At 33.7% G+C, this 24497-nt stretch overlaps 1 protein-coding gene across 1 annotated transcript in view; it reads left to right on the forward strand.

The window, feature by feature from the left end:
* CWC22 (CWC22 spliceosome associated protein homolog) overlaps positions 1 to 24497 on the forward strand; it is a 63360-nt gene that overhangs the window by 33402 nt on the left and 5461 nt on the right. Inside the window, exons 6-19 of the mRNA XM_030850690.3 lie at positions 583 to 711; positions 2283 to 2451; positions 2835 to 2888; positions 5121 to 5256; positions 5347 to 5553; positions 5644 to 5706; positions 9899 to 10003; positions 11273 to 11354; positions 14931 to 14991; positions 18738 to 18815; positions 19444 to 19596; positions 21738 to 21865; positions 23804 to 23905; positions 23996 to 24213. Coding sequence (XP_030706550.1) covers positions 583 to 711; positions 2283 to 2451; positions 2835 to 2888; positions 5121 to 5256; positions 5347 to 5553; positions 5644 to 5706; positions 9899 to 10003; positions 11273 to 11354; positions 14931 to 14991; positions 18738 to 18815; positions 19444 to 19596; positions 21738 to 21865; positions 23804 to 23905; positions 23996 to 24213 — 1685 coding nt within the window. The remainder of the gene's footprint in view (positions 1 to 582; positions 712 to 2282; positions 2452 to 2834; positions 2889 to 5120; positions 5257 to 5346; positions 5554 to 5643; positions 5707 to 9898; positions 10004 to 11272; positions 11355 to 14930; positions 14992 to 18737; positions 18816 to 19443; positions 19597 to 21737; positions 21866 to 23803; positions 23906 to 23995; positions 24214 to 24497) is intronic.

The following is a 24497-nucleotide window of genomic DNA, read 5'->3' on the forward strand; positions in this document are numbered from 1 at the left end:
CTTTGAACAGTCTTGCAGCCCCATGATTTTGTATGACTCTCCCTTTTTCTGTAATTAATACTGTTTCTTTATGGTTTACAACACTTAATTTTGTTTTCTTGTCATGCTTTTGAGAAGGGACATAATAATAATTTCTTTTTCATGGCTTATATTTAGGTATTTCATATTGTAATTTAAAATAAGAAATAGTTGCTTTTATTTTAAAACATTTCCTTTGAAGACAAGTTTAAGTAAATTGTTATAATGTAAAATAAGCATGTACTGAATCTAACTAATAAATATTATAAACTACAGTATTCATGGATATAAGAACAAAATGTTATCCTTACATATCCTTGTATTACTTTATTATGTTATTAAAAGGAATTAGTCTGTACCTGAGTATCACATGTACAGAGAGTAAAATATTGTTTAGGATATAATCTGTGTATCTACATGGTCATATATTTTACTGCACTTCGGGGTCACTTTGTGAAAATGTTGAAAGTAAAGGAACACTAAGTATTTTTTATGTTATTATAATCTCTTGGTATTGTAATTGTTGAGTAAGTTTTCCTCTTTATTAAAATCAATTCTTTTTAGCTTAGCATACCAGAGGATGAGCTGGGAAGCCCTAAAGAAGTCCATCAATGGTCTGATCAACAAAGTCAACATTTCCAATATTGGTATTATTATTCAAGAACTTCTTCAAGAAAATATAGTTAGAGGAAGGTAAGCATCAGCTATTTTATTTGTAGTATTTCATAGCACTTTTTCAAAGGAACATAATATCTACATGAATAATAATCATTGATTTATTATGCTACTTCATTTCAAAGGAAGTTTCAAGGAATATTTAAAATGCAGTTCCTGTAAAAATGTAAGCTACTAACAGATAACATACTCCACTGTTAGAGATTATGTGGAATTTTTACAAGCTTTGATGTCACATAATGATTTTTTTTTTTAAGAAGCTTTGATGTCACATAATGATTTTTACACGTATATTTGTTTACTGAATACTTCCAATAATTTTAAACTCATGAGTAATAATAAACATTTAATTTTTTTATATATACGTAAAGTGCTACCTCAGACCAGTTTAATTTCTGATGAAAGCAAAGTGGGAATGTGAACGAAATGAGAAAGATTAGTAATAAATTTTAGAAAAGCAGAAGGGAATAACAACCATTTTCTGTGTGGTTTTTAAGTAGTTGTGATATTTTAAAGGGTCAGGAAATAGACATATTCTGTATTCTATTTATTATTTTAAAATCTGAGGGCTGTTTTCCCATGTCATTTCATAGGACCTTGATTCATCATCTCAAAACATTGGGGATATAAAGTAAGGTGTAGCAGGTTGTGGGAGTTAGTAAGGTGACCAGGAGGCAGCCACTGTCCTCCGAGGTAGGGAAGAGCTCTCACATTTTACTCAGAAAGAACAGACTCAGAGAAGGGTAGATTAAGATCTTACGGTTTATAAGCTGAATTCTCTTTTCTCATTTTCTATTGTAGTGATTCAGATGTCATACCTAAACCTGATAATTATAAAGACATTGTTTTTGTGCCTTTTGACAATCCAATAATTATTTGTCATTACATTTCTAAAAATAACTCTTCATTTAGCCCACTTTGTATCTCTCCTCTTATCAAATATATGTAGAAACATGCCCATTTCAAAATGAGTTAGAAGGTAGAAGCTTTTATTTTCCTGTCCTTGATTTAGCGTTATTTTTGCAGTGCTTTGATTATGTCTTTATCTCTTTTAGGAGAATTCCATATTTCCACTTTTATTTTCAAGAACAATAGACGTACACCTATCTTTAAAGATGGAAACCGCCCAGATTTGTCTTTAATCCCAGAATTAACTTATACGAATGATGGGCCCATAGTGGAAATTTTACTTTAAGTTCAGTACTTTTGAAGCAGGTTTTTCTCCCTTTATTTTTTTGATAAAGTTAAGCAAATTAATACAAGAAGTTAAAAACTCAAATTCATGATTAGGTGTAATGAACAGGAGCTGGAAAAGAGAAATTATACTTAGAAAAATTTTTGAAAACAATATTGTATTAAATCTGTCTATTTTATATATATACAAATTGAAAATTGTTTCCTCAAAACCAGTTTTTATTTATTAGTAAGATAAACTCTTCCCCTAGATAAGAGCGGTGAAAATTTAGTCCTGATTTAGCTTTTATGATGATTTACAGAGGAGTAGTATAGCTGGATTTTAACTGAGTTTTTTTTCCTTCTAATTAAACTGGTGATTATTATTGACTCCCTTTCTTTTCTCTTTTAATCAGAGGCCTGCTATCCAGATCTGTTTTGCAAGCACAGAGTGCTTCTCCAATCTTCACCCATGTTTATGCAGCATTAGTGGCAATTATCAACTCAAAATTTCCACAAATTGGAGAATTAATCCTCAAAAGGTTAATTCTTAATTTTCGAAAAGGCTATCGGAGAAATGATAAGGTATGTATAATGGACTTGTAAGTAGACTGCTACACATGGGAGACTAATAAACCAGTATCAACTGTAGTGAGCAATGTTGATTTCTATGTAGAAATTCTTTTTAAAATTGCATGTTTCGTGAGAACTTTTTTCTAGTAAATATTCCTGGCCTCTGATAATGAGCAGCAAAAATGATGGCTGTTAACTGTTGAATTATAACTGTTGATCCAGAAATGGCACCTTTTCATATGTATTAGTTTTTATTTTATAACTTTCTTACAAGTTAAAATTACCTTGCGTGTTACATATTTTAAGGAGAGTATGTAAGTGAACTGTAGACTCTGTAGATAAATGAAAATTGGTTTTAGTTTATAGATTAACTTTGTCCCTACTTTCTCTTTCAGCCACTTTGTCTGACAGCTTCAAAATTTGTGGCACATCTTATTAACCAAAATGTGGTAAGTAATTAATTTCAAAATTTGGTTCCATTCAGTGGCATTAGACCACAGGCTTGATGCCACTTCAGTGACATCTTTGTTTTGATTTATAGTCCTTTGGAAAAGTATGTTGAATATTTTAATTTTAGAACTATAATAAGTGCATTTTTTAATATAAAGAGGAACCCAGAACAAGTGTTTTATCAAATTTATCTAACTCTTAATACTGTACTTGGTTACTTTACTACATATTTTTCCTTCAAAGAGTGTAATGTGTTGGGTTTTTCTTTTTTCTTTTTTTTTTTTTTTTTTTTTACTTATTTACTTATTTATTTTTGGCTGCATTGGGTCTTTGTTGCTGCACACGGGCTTTCTCTAGTTGCAGCAAGTGCGGGCTACTCTTCGTTGCGGTGCGTGGGCTTCTCACTGCAGTGTCTTTTCTTGTTGCGGAGCACGGGCTGTAGGTGCACGAGCTTCAGTAGTTGTGGCTCGCGGGCTCTAGAGCGCAGGCGCAGTAGTTGTGGTGCACCGGCTTAGTTGCTCCGTGGCATGTGGGATCTTCCCGGACCAGGGATTGAACCTGTGTCCCCTGCATTGGCAGGCGGATTCTTGTCCACTGTGCCACCAGGGAAGCCCGTGTAATGTGTTTTTATTTAAAAAGTTGCTATTTCTTCTTTTCCCTGTACCTAAGTGTTCATGAAAACCTAATAGCTGATATTCTTTAAAAAGAATGCTGTTTCCCACAACTGCATAGTATATGTGTATATTCATATATATAACTACATAGTATATGCATATATTCATATATTCTTAGAATCAGTTTATAAAATATTGTAGATTAAATAATTTTAATCTATTTTAAATGCAGAAATTTATCATTTTCTTATTTAGTTTTAGTTTTTATTTTCTTCCACTGTTTGTGAGTTTTGATTTAGCTCCATTTTAAACGTGAAAATAGTAAAATTGCTCTTGTTCATACTCACAGTTTTCCTTCAGATATATACTGTTGTTTTTAAAATTATATCTATACATAAGGAAGAATTTTGAAGTCACACTTAATCTTATTTCTCTAACATTTAATAATATTTTAGTTTTTTCCTATATGAAATTCTTTCCACTATTCACTTTAAGAAACCTTTTAGATTTTAACCTAGTCATATTATTACAGTGATAATTTTCTACTTAAGACCATGGAAACTTAATTTCACATGTCTGTAAACCTAATTTCATAATCTGTAACAGCACAGATATTATGTTTCAGTTTTTGAATGTATATTACACTTATATTGGAGATATTTTTGGCATTGACATAAACCAGTTAAAATGATAAATATTTTAAATCTTCCAAACTGTGGTACCAGGCAATGTTTTCTTGTCCCTAACGTAAGACTTCAACCTCGCCTGCCTTTCCAAAATAAAAGCAGTATGTAATTTTGATGTTGTGCTAAATGTAAGAGGATATTTTCCTGTGTTGAGATTTGGATTTTGTTTCTCTCCATCTCAAATAAGAGTCTAGTTTTAAAAAGGCATATATATGGTCTTTTGAACATGCTTCCTAAGTCCATTTTCTTTTACAGCAAAGCTTGTCAGTAGACCTTTATTCCCTCTCTACCTGGCATTGTTTATAAAATTCTAAATTTTGACCATGGCCAGTGTAGAGTTTGATTTAATTAAAAATAGAAGTATTCAAAACTGTTGTTGTATGCTATAAATTACTGGAAAGATATTTTCTGAGAAAATCAGTATTCATGTAACTTAAGAACTATTTGCTAACAGTTGCTGAGAGAATGAATTGGGAAATGAATATAGAGTTGTGGTCATGGAGAAGGATATAAAAAGAATCATGTTACTGTTCTTCATATAGTAATTATGAAAATATCTCAGATTAAAAATTAGTAAATGACTTTTTAACTTATATTTTGAGGTTAATTATGGCATTTCCTATAGCTAATATATATTTCCTATATAGAGAGTATAAGAAGAATATTTCTTCTGGAGATAAATCATATAATTGTATTCAGTGTAGTAAATTAAGACTTTTGGAAAAATCCTCAGAAAATTCTTAACAGATGCATAATGGAAGTGAAAGAAAAACTGTATCCCATATTTGGAGTATTTTTATGTACATTATAAATCTTTGCTCATCATCATCTAGCAAAAGCTAGATTTACTAATTTTTAAAATGACCGTCAGTAGTAGATTAATATATGTAAAAGCATTTTCTCTATTCTATGTGTCTTCATTCTGTTCAAGGCTCATGAAGTTTTATGCTTAGAAATGCTCACTTTGCTCCTGGAAAGACCAACAGATGATAGTGTTGAAGTAGCTATTGGTTTTCTTAAGGAATGTGGTCTCAAATTAACACAAGTGTCACCAAGAGGAATCAATGGTAAGTATTTATCCTTGGTTTGATATTGAGCTTTTATTTGAGTATTGTAATATGTATTGCTTAGTTTATTTTCTTTCGGCTTAACTTTAGCTATATTTGAACGTCTTCGAAACATTCTCCATGAGTCTGAAATTGACAAAAGAGTTCAGTATATGATTGAAGTGATGTTTGCTGTAAGGAAGGATGGATTCAAGGACCACCCTGTTGTTCTAGAAGGACTTGACTTAGTGGAAGAAGATGATCAGTTCACCCATATGCTCCCTCTGGAAGATGACTATAATCCAGAAGATGTTCTTAGTAAGTCAGGGGTAGGCGTTGGGAAGTGGAGTACAAACAAACGTAAATACAGAAAATAAACACTAACTTAACTTTTAATTTTTTTTTGAGATGTTTTCAAGATGGATCCTAATTTTATGGAGAATGAAGAGAAGTACAAAGCTATTAAGAAGGGTATGTAGAATTTTACAAAATAATTTCCTTTGGATAAGTAGAAGCAATTTATGTAATTATGTAGTACTGATAGAATGGTATAGATCACTGACTGCCACCTATTGAAATATTTGCTCTGTGAAGCCATTCTCTTCACTGTTTGCCCATGCATTATTTTTCTCTCTAGTGCTTATCCATGGTATTAGTTCATTCTAAATTATTTAATTTTCCCTCTCCTCTTTCTATTTAATTATTCAGCTCTTAAGCTTCATCCCTCTTAAGAAATATTCATGTATTACCAATGGCCTTTATTTAACTTAAATTGCCACCCAATTTAATATTCAATTCAGTGCTGTACTTTATTATAAAGTTCTATACTTCATTATTTGTTGAGGGCAGGTTGATATTTTTCTGATAAAATCAGTCACAGTGCTAGATATGGTATTGGTATTTAATATACTTAATAAATGGATAAATTGATTATTTTATCATTTGTACATCATTAGTATATTATAAGCACTAACTTTGTACAGATACTGGTTTGTATTTTGTTTTTGCCATTACTAGCTTAGTCACCTAGAACAAATTGCTTGTTTGATGTAATGTTACTTGTTTGTGTAAGGATAAATAAAACACAGTGTTTTATATTGCCACAGAGCATGTATTTAGACACTGGTACTGGGTGGTTTTTTTGTTTTTTTTTCATGTGTGTCATTATTTTTCTTCTAAAGCTAATATCCAGAGCTACTTATATCATTCTATTATATTCTGTTACATAATTATATATATTATTTTATATATTATAATTATATAATAATTTCATCGGTTTTTTTTACCTTGAGTTGTGATTTTTACCTGACAAATACTTGCAGCTCTGAAAGCTCCTAGGAAGAGAGAGCAGAGACGTAGACCTCTTGTCATTGCTGCGTTCTATGCTTTAGTCACGCTTAGAAGTGAAATGTTGACGGGTAAAGGTGTAAGAAGCTTCCAGTTTTATACGTTATCCTAAAAATCTGGTACAGCAAATATGTTTCTCTCTTTAGTTGCTGTTTTCCTAGGGGGGGTTTCACTGCAACAGCCAGATTCCTTTTTCTCTAATAAATTTAGTTTTCAAACATGGAGAAACCCCTTAAACCCATTTTCTTCTTTTCTTATGAACTTCTTTTTCTACTGTCTCCCTAAAAGACAGCAAATGATTTTGTGGAATTCTTATTATACCTGGTATGGTTTTGTTTATTTATTTATTTTTTTTGAACTTGGAAATTCCCCATCCATTTCTCTGGGCTCTTGGCAGTTGGCCAAGAAAGTTGTACTTTTCTTTATTATAACATTTCTTAAACTCTGTGGTCTCAAGATCCCTTTACACTCTTCAAAATTGTTGAGGACTCCAAAGAGCTTTTGTTTATGTGAGTTGTATCTATTGACATTTACTTATTAGAAATTAAAACTGATAACATAAAAAATATTAGATGATTTCAAAATAATAATAAACATAGTACATATTTGCATGTTACATGTTTTTATGAAAATAACTACAAAAAGAAATTTAAGAAAAAGAATAGCATGTTTTATATATTTTGTGCAGTTTAATGTTTGGCCTAATAGGAAACAGTTGGATTCTCATATTGTTTCTGATTTCAATCTGTTGCAGTAGGTTGTTTTGATTGAAATATATGATGGAAATTTAGCCTAACCACAGATACGTTGTTGGAAAAGGAGGAGTATTTTAATAGCCTTTTCAGAATTATAATTGTGTATATTTCTGTTTAATACTATTGCAATCAATATTTAGTAGCTTCTTAATGATTTAATTGCATTGTGAAACCTGAAACAATATCCACAAATTTTCATACTTTGTTAACATTAAAATCCATTGGCCTGTCACTTTGAATGGATCTTTTACTCATGCGTGATTTCATAACATGTTGCATTGGTCATTTGGAAAATACTGATTCACTGAATTATTCACATCTTCCAAGTATTAACTTGTTAACATTTTCAAAATTAAATTGACACATTAATACAATGTCAAGAAATCACATTTATTCATATTACCACCTATCTTATCAGAAAAGTCTAAGTATTGGGAAGCTGTCAAGCTCACAGGGATGGATACAAGTTTTCCAAAATTCTAATTTCCTCTTGAAAACTCTTAATTTGATCATGGTGGCAAATACCTGAAAATACCTGTGTTCATTTTCCTTGAAATGATAGTCTCACTTTGTTTATATTTGAGAAAATGTCTGGTAAATACCTAACAACTCTAGTTTGTCTGCCATTCTTTCAAGTAAAAATGAAAAATATGGCTAATTCATCTTGCAACTCAGTCACACAAGTGCTTTTCCTTGAGATAGCCACCACCGTTGTACATTTGTCTTTAACAGAAGTGCTATATATAAACTCCATATTTCCTTACTCAGACTATTATAAATGCCAATACTCAAGGGCTAAGATTTAACAAAATTAATAATTTTATATTTTTTCTTCAAGGGCATTCTTAAATGAAACTCTGTGTGTGTGTGTGTGTGTGTGTGTGTGTGTGTGTGTGTTTCCCTCTACTACAATAGTGTGGCAGTAAAGAATACAATGACTGCTAGTGCAGTTCAATACCTTGATTTTGCTCAAGATGCAGCAAGTTTTAACCCTTCTTGCTTTTGCATCATCATTTCAGATGTCAGCACAGTGAAAAGGCAGATAATATCTTGGTATTATTATGAAAATAGTTTGACCTCACAGACTACCTGACAAAGTCTCAGTGATTCCCCCCAGGACTCACAGACCATGCTTGGAAACCACTGCTTTATTCAGTTAATAAAATCCAGTTGTCATGGCCTAAGTGATTTCAGTAAGTAGATCTTAAAGTGAAGAGATAAGGAGAGGATGATGTAAATGACTAGACAATCCATTTGACCTTAATTCTTTCAGAAAATGTTCTAGAGTTGGCATTAAAAAATGGCTGCAGCAGGAAGTGGGCACAGCTTTAGTAATTAGCACCTTAGAGTGACCCAGGTGTACTTGTGTTTTAGGTCTTACAGCATTTGGGAAAACAGCAGGAGTGCCTGTCTTCCTACTATTGAATACTAAACAGTTTCCTCTTTTAAAGGTCTGTCTAACCCACTTTATGTCATAATAAACTAGACACTTAAGATCATTTCTTGAAGTCACAATTTGTTAGAAGTATTCTCAAGGAGACTTGCGTGCCAGCTAAGGGCTGAATGACAACTCTCCATTTTTGTAAAATGATTTGTTTCTCACAGTAGGAAGTTCTCTGCTAACATTAAGTATTACATGTGGCTCCTGATGTATATTACTTGGTTAAATATAAGGAAATTAGAATTTTCCTAAAACTTAGTTGACCCCCAAACTATATTAAGTCCTGTCTGATTATAATAAAAATGCAAAAGTGAATTGTTGTCTAGGTTTGTAAAATCTTTGTCAGACAGATAGAGCACATACCATTGGGCAAAATACGATTCTGGTTTTTGTCATTTATTACTATTAACATGATGACAGGCCTTATGTAGTCTCTTATTTACATCACTGTTTTCGCCCAGTTCTTAATGTGACATGTATTTTAAGAAATGATATTCCAATGAAGTGCTCATCTTACCAGTTTTTCTTAAAGGCCTTTAAACTTCCATTTCTATTGTACATATGCAAAGTCTATGGATTGTAATGTTCTATTTAATAAGTATATATTTTAATAAAAATCTCACCACTATTTATGTAAAGTGAATGCTAAATTACACAATTTTTTCTTCTCCCTTCTTTGTCTTTCAAAAAACATTCTTAGCCTAAATTCTTGTTTTCTATAGCTAGCCTTAGCTTCTTATGATAAATTATCTTCTTTCTGATGATGAACTAATATTTTGACTCCGATATGCTAACTTCTCTTCCTGATTTATTGTTCCAGTGCTCTTGCTCTTTTGGAAAACCTTCATCTGCTTTTTTTTTGTTCTTCTCATCCCTTGCTTGTTTCATGGCCACTTTCTATCTGGCAGAAGAATTACACATATGGCTTTCTCTAGTCAAATTAGTTACAATGCTCTGTGAACACTCAGGCAATAACATACGGCCTGTGTGATCATCTTCACTGGTTGATAAACTGTTACACCACTGTGGGTTGCAGTGAACTGAGAATTATCTTCTTGGAATGAGATGCATTTATATCCCTTGCTCATTCATATTTTCTAAACCTACTTTTTTCTTTTAGAAATTCTTGATGAAGGAGATAGTGACTCAAACACAGACCAAGATGCTGGGAGTAGTGAAGAGGAGGAGGAAGAAGAGGAGGAAGAGGGAGAAGAAGATGAAGAAGGTAAAAGTGTAGCTTATTCAAATGAAACTGTAAAATACTCCCAAGGTAATCTGCTGTACTCCTCTAAAACAGTGGCTCTTAATCTGTGGAGGGTTGCAAGCGATGCTGCTGGCATCTAATGGGTGAAGGCTGGAGATGCTGTGAAACATCCTGTGAGTCATAAGACTGCCCCCCACAGCAAAGTATCAGTATTGGCAAGGTTGGAAGACCCTGCTCGGAAAGTATTAAACAAGGAAATTCATTTTTTAATATCAACATAATTTTAACTTGACATTTTATGACTTTGATTATAAACTCTGAAAAGGGTACATTCATGTTGAGGGCATGTGATTTATGTTACCCTGACATGAATGTAACAGATGAGAGTGACTAGATATTTGCTCTTTATGTTGGAAAAATAGAGTGGAGAGGCCCAAAGCTATATTTGAACAGAAGCAGGCATGATGTTCTTCCTCTTCAGCTTTGATTATATTATTTCACAGGAAAATAAGCTCAGAACTTTACTTTGGTTAAGTCTCAGTTAAAACATCAGAACATACACTGGTCAATATTTACTTACGTTACATATTTGAAAATATTAAAAGTATATCTTTCCCTTTTAGGGCGTAATGTTCTGTCTTAGAGTATAGTAGCTCTTCTACAACATAGTTTATAAAAATGAGTTTGATTTTTTCCAATGTCTTCCTCATTTAAAACATCTCCTAACCATGTACTACATTTATTTAACCTTAGCATTTCTTTGTTTTAATGTGAAAATACTATTCAAATAAAAACTATTAAATGTTTATAAGGAAAGTTTTCATGCATTAGGTAAGAGAAAATTTTAACAAATATTCATATTACTGTTGGACCCATTAAACCTGTCATGATGATCCAGTGTTCTCTGAAACTGAATTTCTACCCATAAGTTACAGTTCTTTCAAATTATCAAGGTAACAGTTTGTAAATATGGAAATAATGTTTTACCAAACAACAGCATGAGTGCAGCCTTTTATAATGTCTAAATGAGCAGGTAACACAGAAACAAAAATAGTTTTCCTGGCTTGGTTCTGGACTTCTTTGAGGTGAATAAACTTATTAAAATACTCTAAGATATGGCAAAAGACTAGAAATAGTTACTTTGAATTCTGTAAATACTAACTTATACTGTAGAAGAGAGTGTTATTAAACTCATAGATTCTAAATAGATTATGAAAATATTATACAGGGATACATTTTCAGTTCACATTTATTTGTGTAGTTTTATAATTTTGTTATGTTTAATTTCAGGACAAACGGTGACTATTCATGACAAAACAGAAATTAATCTAGTCTCATTTCGTCGTACAATTTATCTTGCTATTCAGTCAAGGTAAGGTACTGTAGATCAGTTCATCCTTATTTTTGACAGGGGATGGGCAAGCAGATGGGATTTTTAGAATCTGTTAACAGAAAACTAGACACTATTGCAGGGAGTCTCAAACTACTTGCCTCTACCCCCATCCCAAGCCCCAGTTAATAGATTCCTGCTGTTGGTTCTTCACTTCAAGAGCAAATTGTCTTTACTTATCTGTTGCGTAATTAAATGTTTTTCTTTTTAAAGCTATGTCATTTCTTATGTTTAAATATCACTAATAACCTGAAAACAATTCTACATTACAGAGTTAGCACAGTGTTTAATTGTGTAGTGGAAGTTTAATGTTTTATTTTTTTTTAATTTGGTTTCTAACTCTGGCTCTAAGCAGAGAAACACTGTTATGATGACGTTTGGACACTTGACTTGTTGTGCAAATGGAAATGAATATGAACGGAAGTAGGAATTAGGAAGGTTTTAAGGACCCTTTGAAGTAATGTTAAGCAAGAACTACTATGATGTCATGAAAACAACCTATTCCCTTTGAAGGCAGTGACTTTGGTTTTAAAGAGAAATAAATGAAAATATTAAATGCTTAGTACATCTGTTGTTTCGAATGGTAATCAGCCTATTGATTTAGTGGGCACCGTGTATATTTTACAGTGGAGAAGGAATATTTTCTCTGTTTTGTTTTGTTACTAGGTTTTGTATATTTCCATTTAGTATGATGTAATAGCAAAAATGATTCATAAGTAGGAGTCGTCTTGTTTTCAGTCTGTCTGAAAACTTTTTGGCTTAGATTCGTCTTCAAAAAGAGAAATGTTAAACAGCAAAACATTGCTAAGAAATTTTTTTGCTTTACCCTTACATGTTTCTTTGCCTTTCACATGAAAGGAAAACCTATTAAATGTTTTTTTATACAAACTTAAAAGTGAGAATTTTTTGTTTTAAGTAGCTATTCTTAGAGTTTGACCTTTTATTTGTTTGTCCTTTTTTTTAGAAATTCAATAGTAATCAGTTGTAAAGAGCAGATTCACTGCTTTAATATTGCTATTAACACTAACTTTGAAGAGTCACAGTGGAGCTCTTTGAATTATTATTTAAAAGAAACTTTGTTTTTTAAGCGATCTAACCTTGATAACCTCTGAATCACACAAAAAGATTTGAAAAACTAAAACATTAGACAAGTGACAGCCACTATTATATAGTGGCACCAATTCTAGTAACAGTACAATAAGTACTGTCTTATGTGTTATTTGTTAAGAGTCTCAGCCCCTAAATGCCTAGTAAAAATAATTTTAGGAAGTAAACACAACTTTGATAAAAAGGTGTTTAAAGGACTTGGTTGGGAGACTCATGTAATGGGATTATAAAATGTAAAAACGTTACGAAACAAATATTATTCTAGATGAATAAGTAATGTTGGTCATTAAAACAGCTAAAGTGGTTTACTTTATCTTTTTAAAGCAACAGTACTTAGTAGTAATGATGAGTTCAGTTAGATACACGGAAAGATTACTGGTGGAAATTTAAATTGGTGCATTCTTTATGGAAAGCCTTTTGGCAGCATGAATCAGTGGCTTAGTTTGATTGCCATTTGACCCTTCTTTTTCATTGTTTCTCAAAGAAATACATATTGACAGAGAATTATACACAGAATTGTTCAAAGCAAAAAGAGAGGGGGAGAGAGAGAGAGAATCTTATTGCCCAGTATGAATAATCAAAATGTTCAATTTATACCACCATTGAAAATTAGGTTAATGGAGCATTGGTACTGATGCGGGCAAGTGGTCTGATTTATTGTTAGGTGGGGATAAAAACTAATAATATAGACTATATAATACCATGCTGGTAGCATTATCTTAAGTATACAAATAGGAAGGCAGATTCTAGAAATAATACATTAACATAACACCAGTGGTTATCTTGAGAGGAGGTTGGATTATTTATATAAACTGTTCACTTTTGGAAATCTTCTGAACAAAACCAAGTTCTGGCAACTGAACTATTTGGGGATTTTATTTTTTTACTTTCTTTCCTTTTAGACTTGTTGACTGACCTCAACGGTACTCTGATCTTAATGTTCTGGCTCCTTAAGCAGTCTTCTTTTATTTGTGGAAACATAAAACAACACAACTAGCTTTGCTATTAAAAATTAGACTTTCCTGGTTGTTCTTGCTTTTAAGTGATGTTGAAGCTGTAGCATCAGAGGGAGGTGGGACTTTAATGTCCTCAACAATTTGAAGTTTCTTAAATTGGAGACATCAACAAACCATTTGTAAGCACGGCTTGAAAACTGGCATCATGTAAAGTCTTTTTTCTTTCCCCTTCCCTCAGTCACTATTAATTTGTGTTAAACCTGGAATTCATTTGGTTTAAAATATCAAGCAAATTTAATTCATTTAATATTTACATTTAGTGCAGCTTCAAAACAGTCATGGTAAGTAGTCACCAAATACTTCTAAAGTAAAACAGGAACAAGGGAAATAGACTGTCATACCTTCTCCCTTATTCTTCACTTACTAGATAAAAGGAAAGTTGTAAAAATTTCCATGACCTACTTGACTTGTTTTTCAGAAATTACAGGATTTTCTTCCTGAGTACTAATTCTTTTTTTTTTTTTGAATAAAAACTAGAAAATATCACATCTTTTAAAATACTTTTTGGTATTGCTATATTATTGAAATTTATCAACTCCAGTCAACTATTTTAATCTTAGAGCTAGATATTGTTTAATATTATTTGTTGTGAAAGCTCTTTCTTGATAGCTTTCTTTTTTTCTTTTTAGTTTTTTTGAAATTCCATTCTACCATCTTGAATTATTACCCCTTTTGTGTTTATGAAACCCAATCAGTAACAGAAGCTGAGGAATAGAGATGAAGTATAAAACTAAATTCATAATTATATTTCAGTGGGTGATTATTTTACACTGCTGTTATCAAAAGATATTAGCATTATTCCTGAATCAAGTTCACACTGAGTTTGATAATACTCTTAAGTGAAGCATATTGAAGATATTTTTCATGTAATTTATATAAGTGTTGTATAAAAACATTTTTTTCTTTGTAAGTGATTTTGGTTATGTACTGTTTTTATACTTAGTTTTTATATAATGTACAATAGAAGCCCTGTGTTTGGGTATGAATCAAGATAACTTGTAAAGGTGGTGATTAAGCACTGGATGTCATGCTGGGCTCCTGGAACATCTTTTACCTCTTCCTGACTTGGATCAGGAGAAGTGGAAATATTTAGCAGTGTAATAAAAATTTGCTTGCTTTCTGTGTCTATGGATTTGCACATTCTGGACATTGTATATAAATGGAATTATACTGTATGTGGTCTTTATGTCTGACTTCTTTCACTTAGCATAAGTCAAAGTCCATCCATTTTATACTGTAGTATGTATCAGTACTTCATTCCTTGCAGAGTTAAGAACTATGTCTTTTTTATATATACAATACAGTAATATGAAATTATAGTAAAAAAATATTTAAAACAATTATTAAAGTAAGATTTTTATATATGAAAGAGTGCTACAGTTTAAATATGCTGCAGGTTTTTAACCTAATTATTGTGACCATTTTATCTCTACAGTTTAGATTTTGAAGAGTGTGCTCACAAATTGCTGAAAATGGAGTTTCCTGAGGGTCAAACAGTAAGTTAATACTTTTTTTTCTTTAGGAAATATATACTGGTTATAAAAATGGTTAAGACAGTTAATAGGTTTCATGAATTGAAACAGTAACTCAGTACTGAATACTCATTTTTTTAAATGTAGGTTTTCTAAAATTTTAAAGTAACTCAAAACTTAGGAGTTCTGAGGTGCTTCATATATGCTACTCATTCCAGTGACTTAAATTGGCTGTTTGATTTGGCTTTGGGAAAAGGAGGAAGTCTCTCTGAACCACCACACTTTACACAAATTTCTGAGTGGTTGCCTATAAATCAAATGGTGGCTTAAATACAATAGGAAGTTTGTTCTCTAATGAATTACCTGGTTCGTCTACTTTATGCACTAAAACGTTCTTTTGTCATAGAAGTTGTGAAGATCACCATACATGTTGTTACATTACTTTAATTGCATACAGAAGAATCTGTACCATTTTTTTCATGCATTAATTCATTTAACAAAATGTATTCAGCATATATTGTATGTCAGGCACTCGCAAGGTGTCAGGGATTCAGCTGGCCATAAAGTACATTTTAGCCCCCTCTTAGCCCATTAGTCTTATAACTAGTTAGTAAACGTCAGTATTCAAAGTATCGTAGAACCCTAATACCAAGGATAATAAAGACTAGATGGGTGTTTTTTTCTAGTTGTATTCTTATGTATATTATTCCCTGTCCATCTGGATTTTAGATCCTTGGAACCTGAGCCAAGGCTTTCAAGGTTTTGTTTTTAACACCTTCCTTTACATGTAGTAGACAGGTGCAGAGTGAATGTATCAGCTCTACTAGGCTGTTTGGTTTCTAGTTCTTCTAAAAGATCTTCTTGACTATCTGAGCTAAGTTAACGTTAAGTGGAGGTCCTTTGTCTTAAGGCTTTAAATATGTTCTGTTACAGGGATGGGCACACTGTGGCCCAGGCTCACTGCCCATTTTTGTAAATAAAGTTTTATTGGAGTGCAGCTGTGCCCATTGGTTGATGTATTGTGTATGGCTGCTTTTGCCCTATAGCAGCAGAATTGACTAGTTGCAACACAGACTATATAGCCACTAAAGCCTAAAATATTTACTGTCTGGCCTTTTTTTTTTTTTTTTTTTCGGCGGTACGTGGTCCTCTCACTGTTGTGGCCTCTCCCGTTGCGGAGCACAGGCTCTGGACATGCAGGCTCAGCGGCCATGGCTCACGGGCCTAGCCGCTCCGCGGCATGTGGGATTTTCCCGGACCGGGGCATGAACCCGTGTCACCTGCATCGGCAGGTGGACTCTCAACCACTGCACCACCAGAGAAACCCTACTCTCTGGCTTTTTACAGAAAAAGTTTCCCAGCCTTTGTTCAAGAATATAGATTAGTTCTTGAAATGCCATGGTATAGAATTTTGAAAAGAGATTATTCTTTTCAAATTTAAAAAATTATATTTTCCCTCTTAAAGTTTATTTATTGGTATATTAATAATAGTGTACCTATTTGTATTATGGTTCACTTGATGTGTTGTCATTGGAAGGGAATAAATTAGTGAATTAACCTTTAAAATTATAATTGAAACTGAAGTTATAGTATGATCTTGTCACATTATTTGAGGAATACAATTAAGTCATTATAAATTTTATTAATATTAATCCAGAGGATAGTTGTTCTAGAACTTAACTTCAACATATTCTGATAACATTTGGAAGAGTGTCTTAGTGCATCTATTTTCGTGTACTCAAAAGACTCTCCTAAAATCACTATGATATTTAATTAAAATGTTAAAGTATTTAATTATTTTATGCCACAGGGAATAACTGTTGTAATTGCACTTAGTCTAAGCAAGAAAGTAATTTGTTTTTCAGGTAGTGCTGACTTTATTAGCAATGCTATCAGCATATTACCATGTTATATTGTTTAAAACCTGATTACCTGTTAGGTTATTGTAAAATACAGTGTTGGTAGAAGAAGTTGAAAATGTATTTTAGTATATCAAATTAACATTATATGGCAGAACTCAGAAAAGCCTCATTTAAGTTTTTAGTACTATATTAAATTTTGACAAGTACATCTCTTCAGAACTTAGACATTTATAAACATTTTAATTGACGCAACTCGTGACTAATTTTTTAAAAAATTATAATAATCTAGTTATATAATTACATCTAAAAATAATCTTATATTGTGAAGGGAGGCCTTTGAGTAGATAGTTTTATAAGTGAATTATCAGCTTCTAGAACAGCACTGTCCAATAGAACTTTCTGCAGTGATGAAAATATTCATATTCTGCACTGTTTAGTACAGTGGCCACTATACTCGGCACATGTCGCTTTTGAGTACTTAAAGTGTGACTGAGAAACTAAAATTTGATGTAATGTTAAGCAATTTAAATTTAAATAGCTATGTGTTGCTAGGGCCTACCATACTGGACAGCACAGTTTTAGAGTGTCTGTTCTGTGCTTCTTCAGGGTCCCCTTGCTTCCTCTTGCACATAGATATTTGCAGTAAATGCATATTGACCTCATTTTTTAAATAATTTACAATAATTGCTTAGGTTGTATCTTAGTAATTATTATATCAAGTGACAAAATGTTACAAAATGTTATCAAGAGACAAAAGTGTCAAAATTCTTAATTGAAGATATAAAGGTAAAATTAAAGTAAAAATGAACTGAAATGTATACATTATATTTTATAAGCTTGGTTTCTGTTTATGGAAAGCAAATACATTGCAGTTACTGTATTTAAAAAAACTAATTTTAAACTTTCTGATAAGAAATGTTTTGTTGAGAAATATATTTAGTTAATTCTACAGCAGTGCTCAGGGTTAGGGGTAGGGTTATGCCTTTTTTCATTTTGTCTTCATTGATTTGTCCACATTTCCTGAGTTTCTTCACTTATGAAATTTCTGTAATCAACACATATTTCATTAAGGTTATTTCAGGAATTAGTAAATAATATTTATTTGTTATAAGTCATTTGTGATGATGGTATTTCCTGATCCTGGATTTATTCTTGCATTTCTTAGTTCAACAGAATTTTCACAAAGGAGTTTTCAAGGCCCATAAATAACTGATTGGACAGTGTGTTATTATAGCAGTTATGAAATGATTCCATCTATTTATAGAGATTCATCTATTGACAGATCTATATGTATAACATTTATTTTGAGGCTAAAAAACTTAGCCACAAAGGTCTTTTTTTGTTGTTGCTCTTTTAAATATATTTTCTTCTTTATCAGCCAGAGGGTCATTTACATTAACATTGAAGCTGTGCCCATGTATGCTTCTGTAAAGACTCACCATGTTCTGCCTTCTCCATACTAACAAAATATATTCCTTCATAATTGGGTTTAAATCTTTGGAAGATGTATAACTGAATTGTTATATGTCATATTGGTGATCTATATTTAAAAGACTTCTGTGTAGAATCTTTTTAGAATACAGTATATTCAGTCTCTTTTTGATGTATCTGTTTCCTATACTAGGTTTTCATGAAGTGGTTCATACTTATATGAATTTAGAATTTTATAATCAATCTAATTAGCATAAATGACTATGGAATTTCTGTCAGGCAAACAGAAGACTTTAAAAAAACTATAGGCTTGAATAGATTGAATTTTTTGTTTTGTCTGCACAACTAAAGTTCACAGAGTTTTGTGTTTTTAAAACCTTATTTAAAAATTCAGGCTGTCTCTATCATATTGATAAATTATCATATAGCATGGATTCACTGTGTTTTGAATCATTAATGTAATTGTTCTCCAAATAGAAAGAACTGTGCAACATGATACTTGACTGCTGTGCCCAACAAAGGACATATGAGAAATTTTTTGGCTTATTAGCTGGGGTGAGTTCCAACCTCATTTTTCTTGTTGGATTTTGATGAAATCACAAGGGTAATTCTTAACATGAGTATTGCGAATTAATGTGTCTGCTTTGTTGCCTGGTCTAGTAACATATCTTTGCTGAAAGCAAATTGTTCTTCCCTTCCACAGGTTTCCCACTCTGCAGCTTCCTCCTTTCCCACTTCATTTTTGTAGTGCCTTAATATTACGTATTACTCTTCCAGAACTTTGAGAAATTCCACATGCTTTGTAAAATTTCCCAAAGAGGACAGTTAAATGCTGTCTTTTCAAAATTTCACAGCAGTTTCTGAAGTCAAGTACATGCTCAGGCAGCACAAATAAAGCATGAGCTAAAATAATTTTTTGAGTCCAAACTCAACCCACAGAGAAGTATATTTATCTTATACAAATGTGTGTGTCTGTGGTCAGCTACATGTATAACTTTGTTTTAGCATATAAATCCCAGGTAGATAGGGGTGATATATATTAACTTCTTTTTTGAGCATCCCATTATACAGCACAAGAAGATTGAGTGATATGATATACAAATATTTATTAACTTTTGATTGAATAAAATTAGTATTTAATATGCTCATAATGGTATTGACATTTTTATTTTTAATTTATTAGCGATTTTGCATGCTAAAAAAAGAATACATGGAATCCTTTGAAAGTATATTCAAAGAACAATATGATACCATCCATCGCTTGGAAACAAACAAATTGAGAAATGTTGCTAAGATGTTTGCTCACCTCTTATACACCGATTCACTTCCATGGAGCGTAAGTAGATAGGTCAATATTTGTACTTCTTTCCTAATCCCCTGTTATTTTGAAATAGATATTAAGTATAGCACAGCCATACTTTTCCTATGTAGGAAATCTACTTTAAAATGAAATGTTGAGGGCTTCCCTGGTGGCGCAGTGGTTGAGAGTCCGCCTGCCAATGCAGGGGATATGGGTTCGTGCCCCGGTCCAGGAAGATCCCACATGCCGCGGAGCGGCTAGGCCCATGAGCCATGGCCGCTGAGCCTGCGCGTCCGGAGCCTGTGCTCCGCAACGGGAGAGGCCACAACAGTGAGAGGCCCGTGTACCGCAAAAAAAAAAAAAAAGAAATGTGGAGCAAACTTTTACTATAATGGCAGTCTTTGAGGTTATGTTCATATAACATGGGATCAAAAAACTAAGTAGGGACTCCTCTGGTGCTGCAGTGGTTAAGAATCCGCCTGCCAATGCAGGGGACACAGGTTCGATCCCTGGTCTAGGAAGGTCCCACATGCCGCTGAGCAATCAAGCCTGTGCTCCACAGCTACTGAGCCCGCACGCCTAGAGTCCATGCTCCGCAACAAGAGAAGCCACCTCAATGAGAAGCCCACGCATCGCAACGAAGAGTAGCCCCCGCTCGCCACAACTAGAGAAAGCCCGCACACAAGAACGAAGACCCAATGCAGCCAAAAATAAATCAATTGATTAATTAATTAATTATTTTAAAAAAAGAAAAGCTAAGTAAATAATGTGTGAGTGTAAGAAATACTATCCTGGATGATATTAACAGTCCAAACATTACAGTTCTTTCTGATAGTGATGGCTAGGAGTGTTTTCAGAGAAAATGTAGATTTTCATCTTCTCTGTATACACACGTGTGTGCACACTCATATTCACATACACCAATAGTCTGGTGGCATATGAGCCTCTGAGTTACTGCCTGTTTCCTGACGGAGTAACTGTCAATAGTTCCTCTGGTAAGGATATAAGAGAAATGACTGTTCTGGCAAGATGTATTTTTCTTAGCAGGCATTGAAGTTGGGTAAGTGATAGGGAGGAAGTTCTGTAGTCATAGTTAGAACAAGGAAAGATACTCTCGATGGGGAAATGTACACTGTGTTGGAATTTGAACTGCATTCATTAAGCTGGCACTTAATTGTACAATTACTATTCATTCAACAGCCATTTGTTTAGTCACCAACTCTGTGCCCAGAAAGAGACACTGGGCATCCAAAATGAATTGTATATGGTCCCTGCTTTCAAGAAGCTTAGTACCATAAAACAGAAGAGGTAAGATGCCCAAGGTAATAATGCAAAATACAAAGTAGTAGGTTAGGCTGAAGGAACTGAAAAATCGGAAAGAAATTATATCCAAGATGGAAGAAAAAAGAGAATCATATTGTAGAATACCACAACCCAGTGGTAGAATGAAGCAGCATCATTGAGCTTATAAATGTTGGATAGAGTTTTGTAATACTTTAAGTACTAAGTGTGTCCAGCTACTTTAATAGGCATTTATAAGCTAACCCAGCAGGCTAATCATAACTTTTACTTTGTTTTTACTCCCTTCTCTGGGAAAATGAAATCAAAGTTTTAAACAATTGAAATAAGTGAGCTCCTGGAACACATCCATAAAAAACTGGAGGTTGCTTTTATTTTTATTTACCCTAAAATTTCTCTCTGTGAGCTTCAGTAAGCCCAATCTTAACTATTCAGAACAAGCCATCACTCTTCGTCTTTACTCGTCTTGTGTACTCTAGTCCTGGACAAAACTGTAGCTTGATGCTTTAAGTGGCATTTTTCCCCATACCCTCTTACACCCATGTTTTGATGAGTGAGTTTTAGGAGCTAATAATCTTAGCATTATATGCTCAAGACAATATTCCTTCCTGCAATAAAAAGCACATTACTCAGGAAAGAGAATGAACTCTATTTCTGTAGCATCTTAACATTTTGGAAATTTGTATAGAGAAGCAGTCTTAAACTTTCCCAAGTAATAATGCGTATCAGCATAAGGGAAGATATTTAGAGATAATTCTAACTGCAGATGAGAGCAAATCGTTAATTTCAAGGGACACTATAAGTTACAGATATTGGTCACTTTGTCTCATCTTTTGAACACCAAGATAAAATTATCGTTTTCTAATTTTAATTTTCAGGTTCTTGAATGCATAAAGCTGAGTGAAGAAACTACTACATCATCCAGTAGAATTTTTGTGAAAATATTTTTCCAAGAACTGTGTGAATACATGGGTCTTCCTAAACTTAATGGAAGATTAAAGGATGAGTAAGTTTATTATTAAGCACTCTTTATTCTTACTGCCCTCGGAGGTTTTCCCCTACTTTAGCAGCCGTAAGTTCACCCTTAGTTGTAAAAATACAAGTTAAGTCCTTAGGACATTCTTTGTCCGTTACACTGTTCTGACTCTGATGCTCTGTGTGGCACAGGACAACGTGAAACTTTTAACGATCAATTAGTTCAAGTAGAGAAAATGCAGAATTAACGCCTCTTTTAGTTTAGTTAGAACATACAAAAATTTTTTTTGCATGCTCACTGGAGTTTCCCAGTAATGAGTATTTGTAGTTTTATTTTCATTTTTACCCTAATATTGAGCCAAAGAATGATAATTCTTTTATTATCAGTGGATGATTGTGAACATATACCAGTGAATATCAGTCCTGTAACTGTTGAAATTATTACACTGAACTAGGGCTTTGTTCCAGGACTATTATGGAATCCCTGTCCCAGCTTCCTTACTTCCTATGTATTCAGATTGCCCATTGCCATGCACATTGGCTTCTACTCCATTCACACTCCTGAAATCCTTTCAGATTTTTTTCAGTGACCACCTGCCGAGTCCCGCAGTCTTTCTCAGTCCTCATGCCTTGTGACCTCGTGGTCTCACTTACACCGTTGACCACTTGCTCATGAGCTCACTTTCTTATTCTGCCTTGCTCCCCCCAACCTCTCTCTCCTCTTCAGCCTGCCTCTCCGGTGTTCGCCAAAGGTCTGTCCTGGATTCTGCATGCTCTGGGCGGGTCCATCCACTTCTCTTAGCTTCGTATACTTACTTATTGAACCTTACCTACTTTGCCAGGCTCACATACTCCCTCCCCAGCAAGCCGCACTGCGGCTGCACTGCACCAACGCTGCGCAGCTGGTTAAGCAAGTCCAGCTCATTCATGCCTCCTTACCTCTGTTTCCAGAGCTAGGAATTCCTTCTCTTGTTCTATCCAGCAAACTCGTATTAATCGTTCCTCTTACATTAAGTTACCTTTTTCTATGAAGAATGGTTTTTCCTAACTCTGCAGCTTAGTGCATTGAATGTAGCACTCAAAACCACATGTCCCGGGCTTCCCTGGTGGCGCAGTGGTTGGGAGTCCGCCTGCCGATGCAGGGGACGCAGGTTCGTTCCCCCGTCCGGGAAGATCCCACATGCCACGGAGCGGCTGGGCCCGTGAGCCATGGCCGCTGAGCCTGCGTGTCCGGAGCCTGTGCTCCGCAACGGGAGAGGCCACAACAGTGAGAGGCCCGTGTAACGCAAAAAAAAAAACAAAAACACATGTCCAAAACCACATTATATTGTTAATGTTTCTCTATTTTTCCCCCTGCCTAGAAACAGTGATTCCTACAGTCTTCATCCTTGATTTCTCTTTTGTTGACTGCTCTTCCCCTCCTCCAGTACCTTCCACAGTGCTGTGTATACAGGCGTGTTTGCATGTACAACAGAGGAGGCTTGTTTGGTTTTGTTTTTTTACTTTTCTGTACATACACTCACATATAATAAATATACATATGTATATGTAGGTTTATATGTGTTATATATGTATATCTATTCTGAGTGTTGTGTGTGTATATGAAAGTTTTAAAAACCTCCTCTTGTATAATTCTAGAAATCAATTTAATTTTTTTTTTATTTGACTGCTCCTCATGGCTTGTGGGATCTTTGTTCCCCAACCAGGACCCATGACAGTGAAAGCACTGAGTGCTAACCACTGGACTGCCAGGAAAATCCCTAGAAATTAATTTTAGTAAATTATGACTTGACCCTACTCATTTAGATAGCATGCAGCCTGACCAGATGAATGATTTTTAAATCACTTGCTTGTATTTCATTTACTAATTTAATATATAGAATATCTGAAAAATGACTATATAAGGATTTTGCCTTTTTATATTTAAGCAATCTGTTCTCTTTTGTTCATTTTTCTTTTTCCTTTTTAGAACTCTGCAGCCATTCTTTGAAGGATTATTACCCCGAGATAACCCAAGAAACACTCGATTTGCCATCAACTTCTTTACTTCTATAGGTCTTGGAGGTTTAACGTAAGAATTATCAGAATTTTATTCAATTTACAGAATTATTTCACAGTTGCCTTCAAGGCAGAATCTAACAGAGATTATGTTTCTTATTAGGGATGAATTACGTGAGCATCTCAAAAATATACCAAAGGTCATCGTGGCACAAAAACCAGATGTTGAGCCAAATAAATCCCCCGCCTCCTCTTCCTCCCCTGAGTCCTCCTCCTCTGAGTCTGACTCCTCTGCCTCTGATTCGGACAGCAGCGACAGCAGTTCAGAGTCTTCTAGTGGAGAAAGCGCTTCATCCGCCAGTAGTGAGAGCTCAGCCTCAGGTACTGAAACTGATGTATAGTTGATCGTGCTCTTTTCTAACAAGTGTATTGCTGGTGGTGTTTACAAGGGAAGAGAATAATTTGATTGCTTATTTATTTTAGAGTTCATTTGTTTAAAAGCCACAGTTAATAATATAAATGATCATCTATCACTGTTGCAGTCTATACTGAATTCAGCATTTATAATGCTAAGATTATCTTTTGGAATCCTCTTCAACGAAATGAAGATATTCCATTGGCAAATATTTATTTGAGTGCTGACTGAAATGCCATTCATAATGTCT

The sequence above is a fragment of the Globicephala melas genome, chromosome 7, assembly GCF_963455315.2.
Source record: "Globicephala melas chromosome 7, mGloMel1.2, whole genome shotgun sequence".
Classification (NCBI taxonomy): domain Eukaryota; kingdom Metazoa; phylum Chordata; class Mammalia; order Artiodactyla; family Delphinidae; genus Globicephala; species Globicephala melas.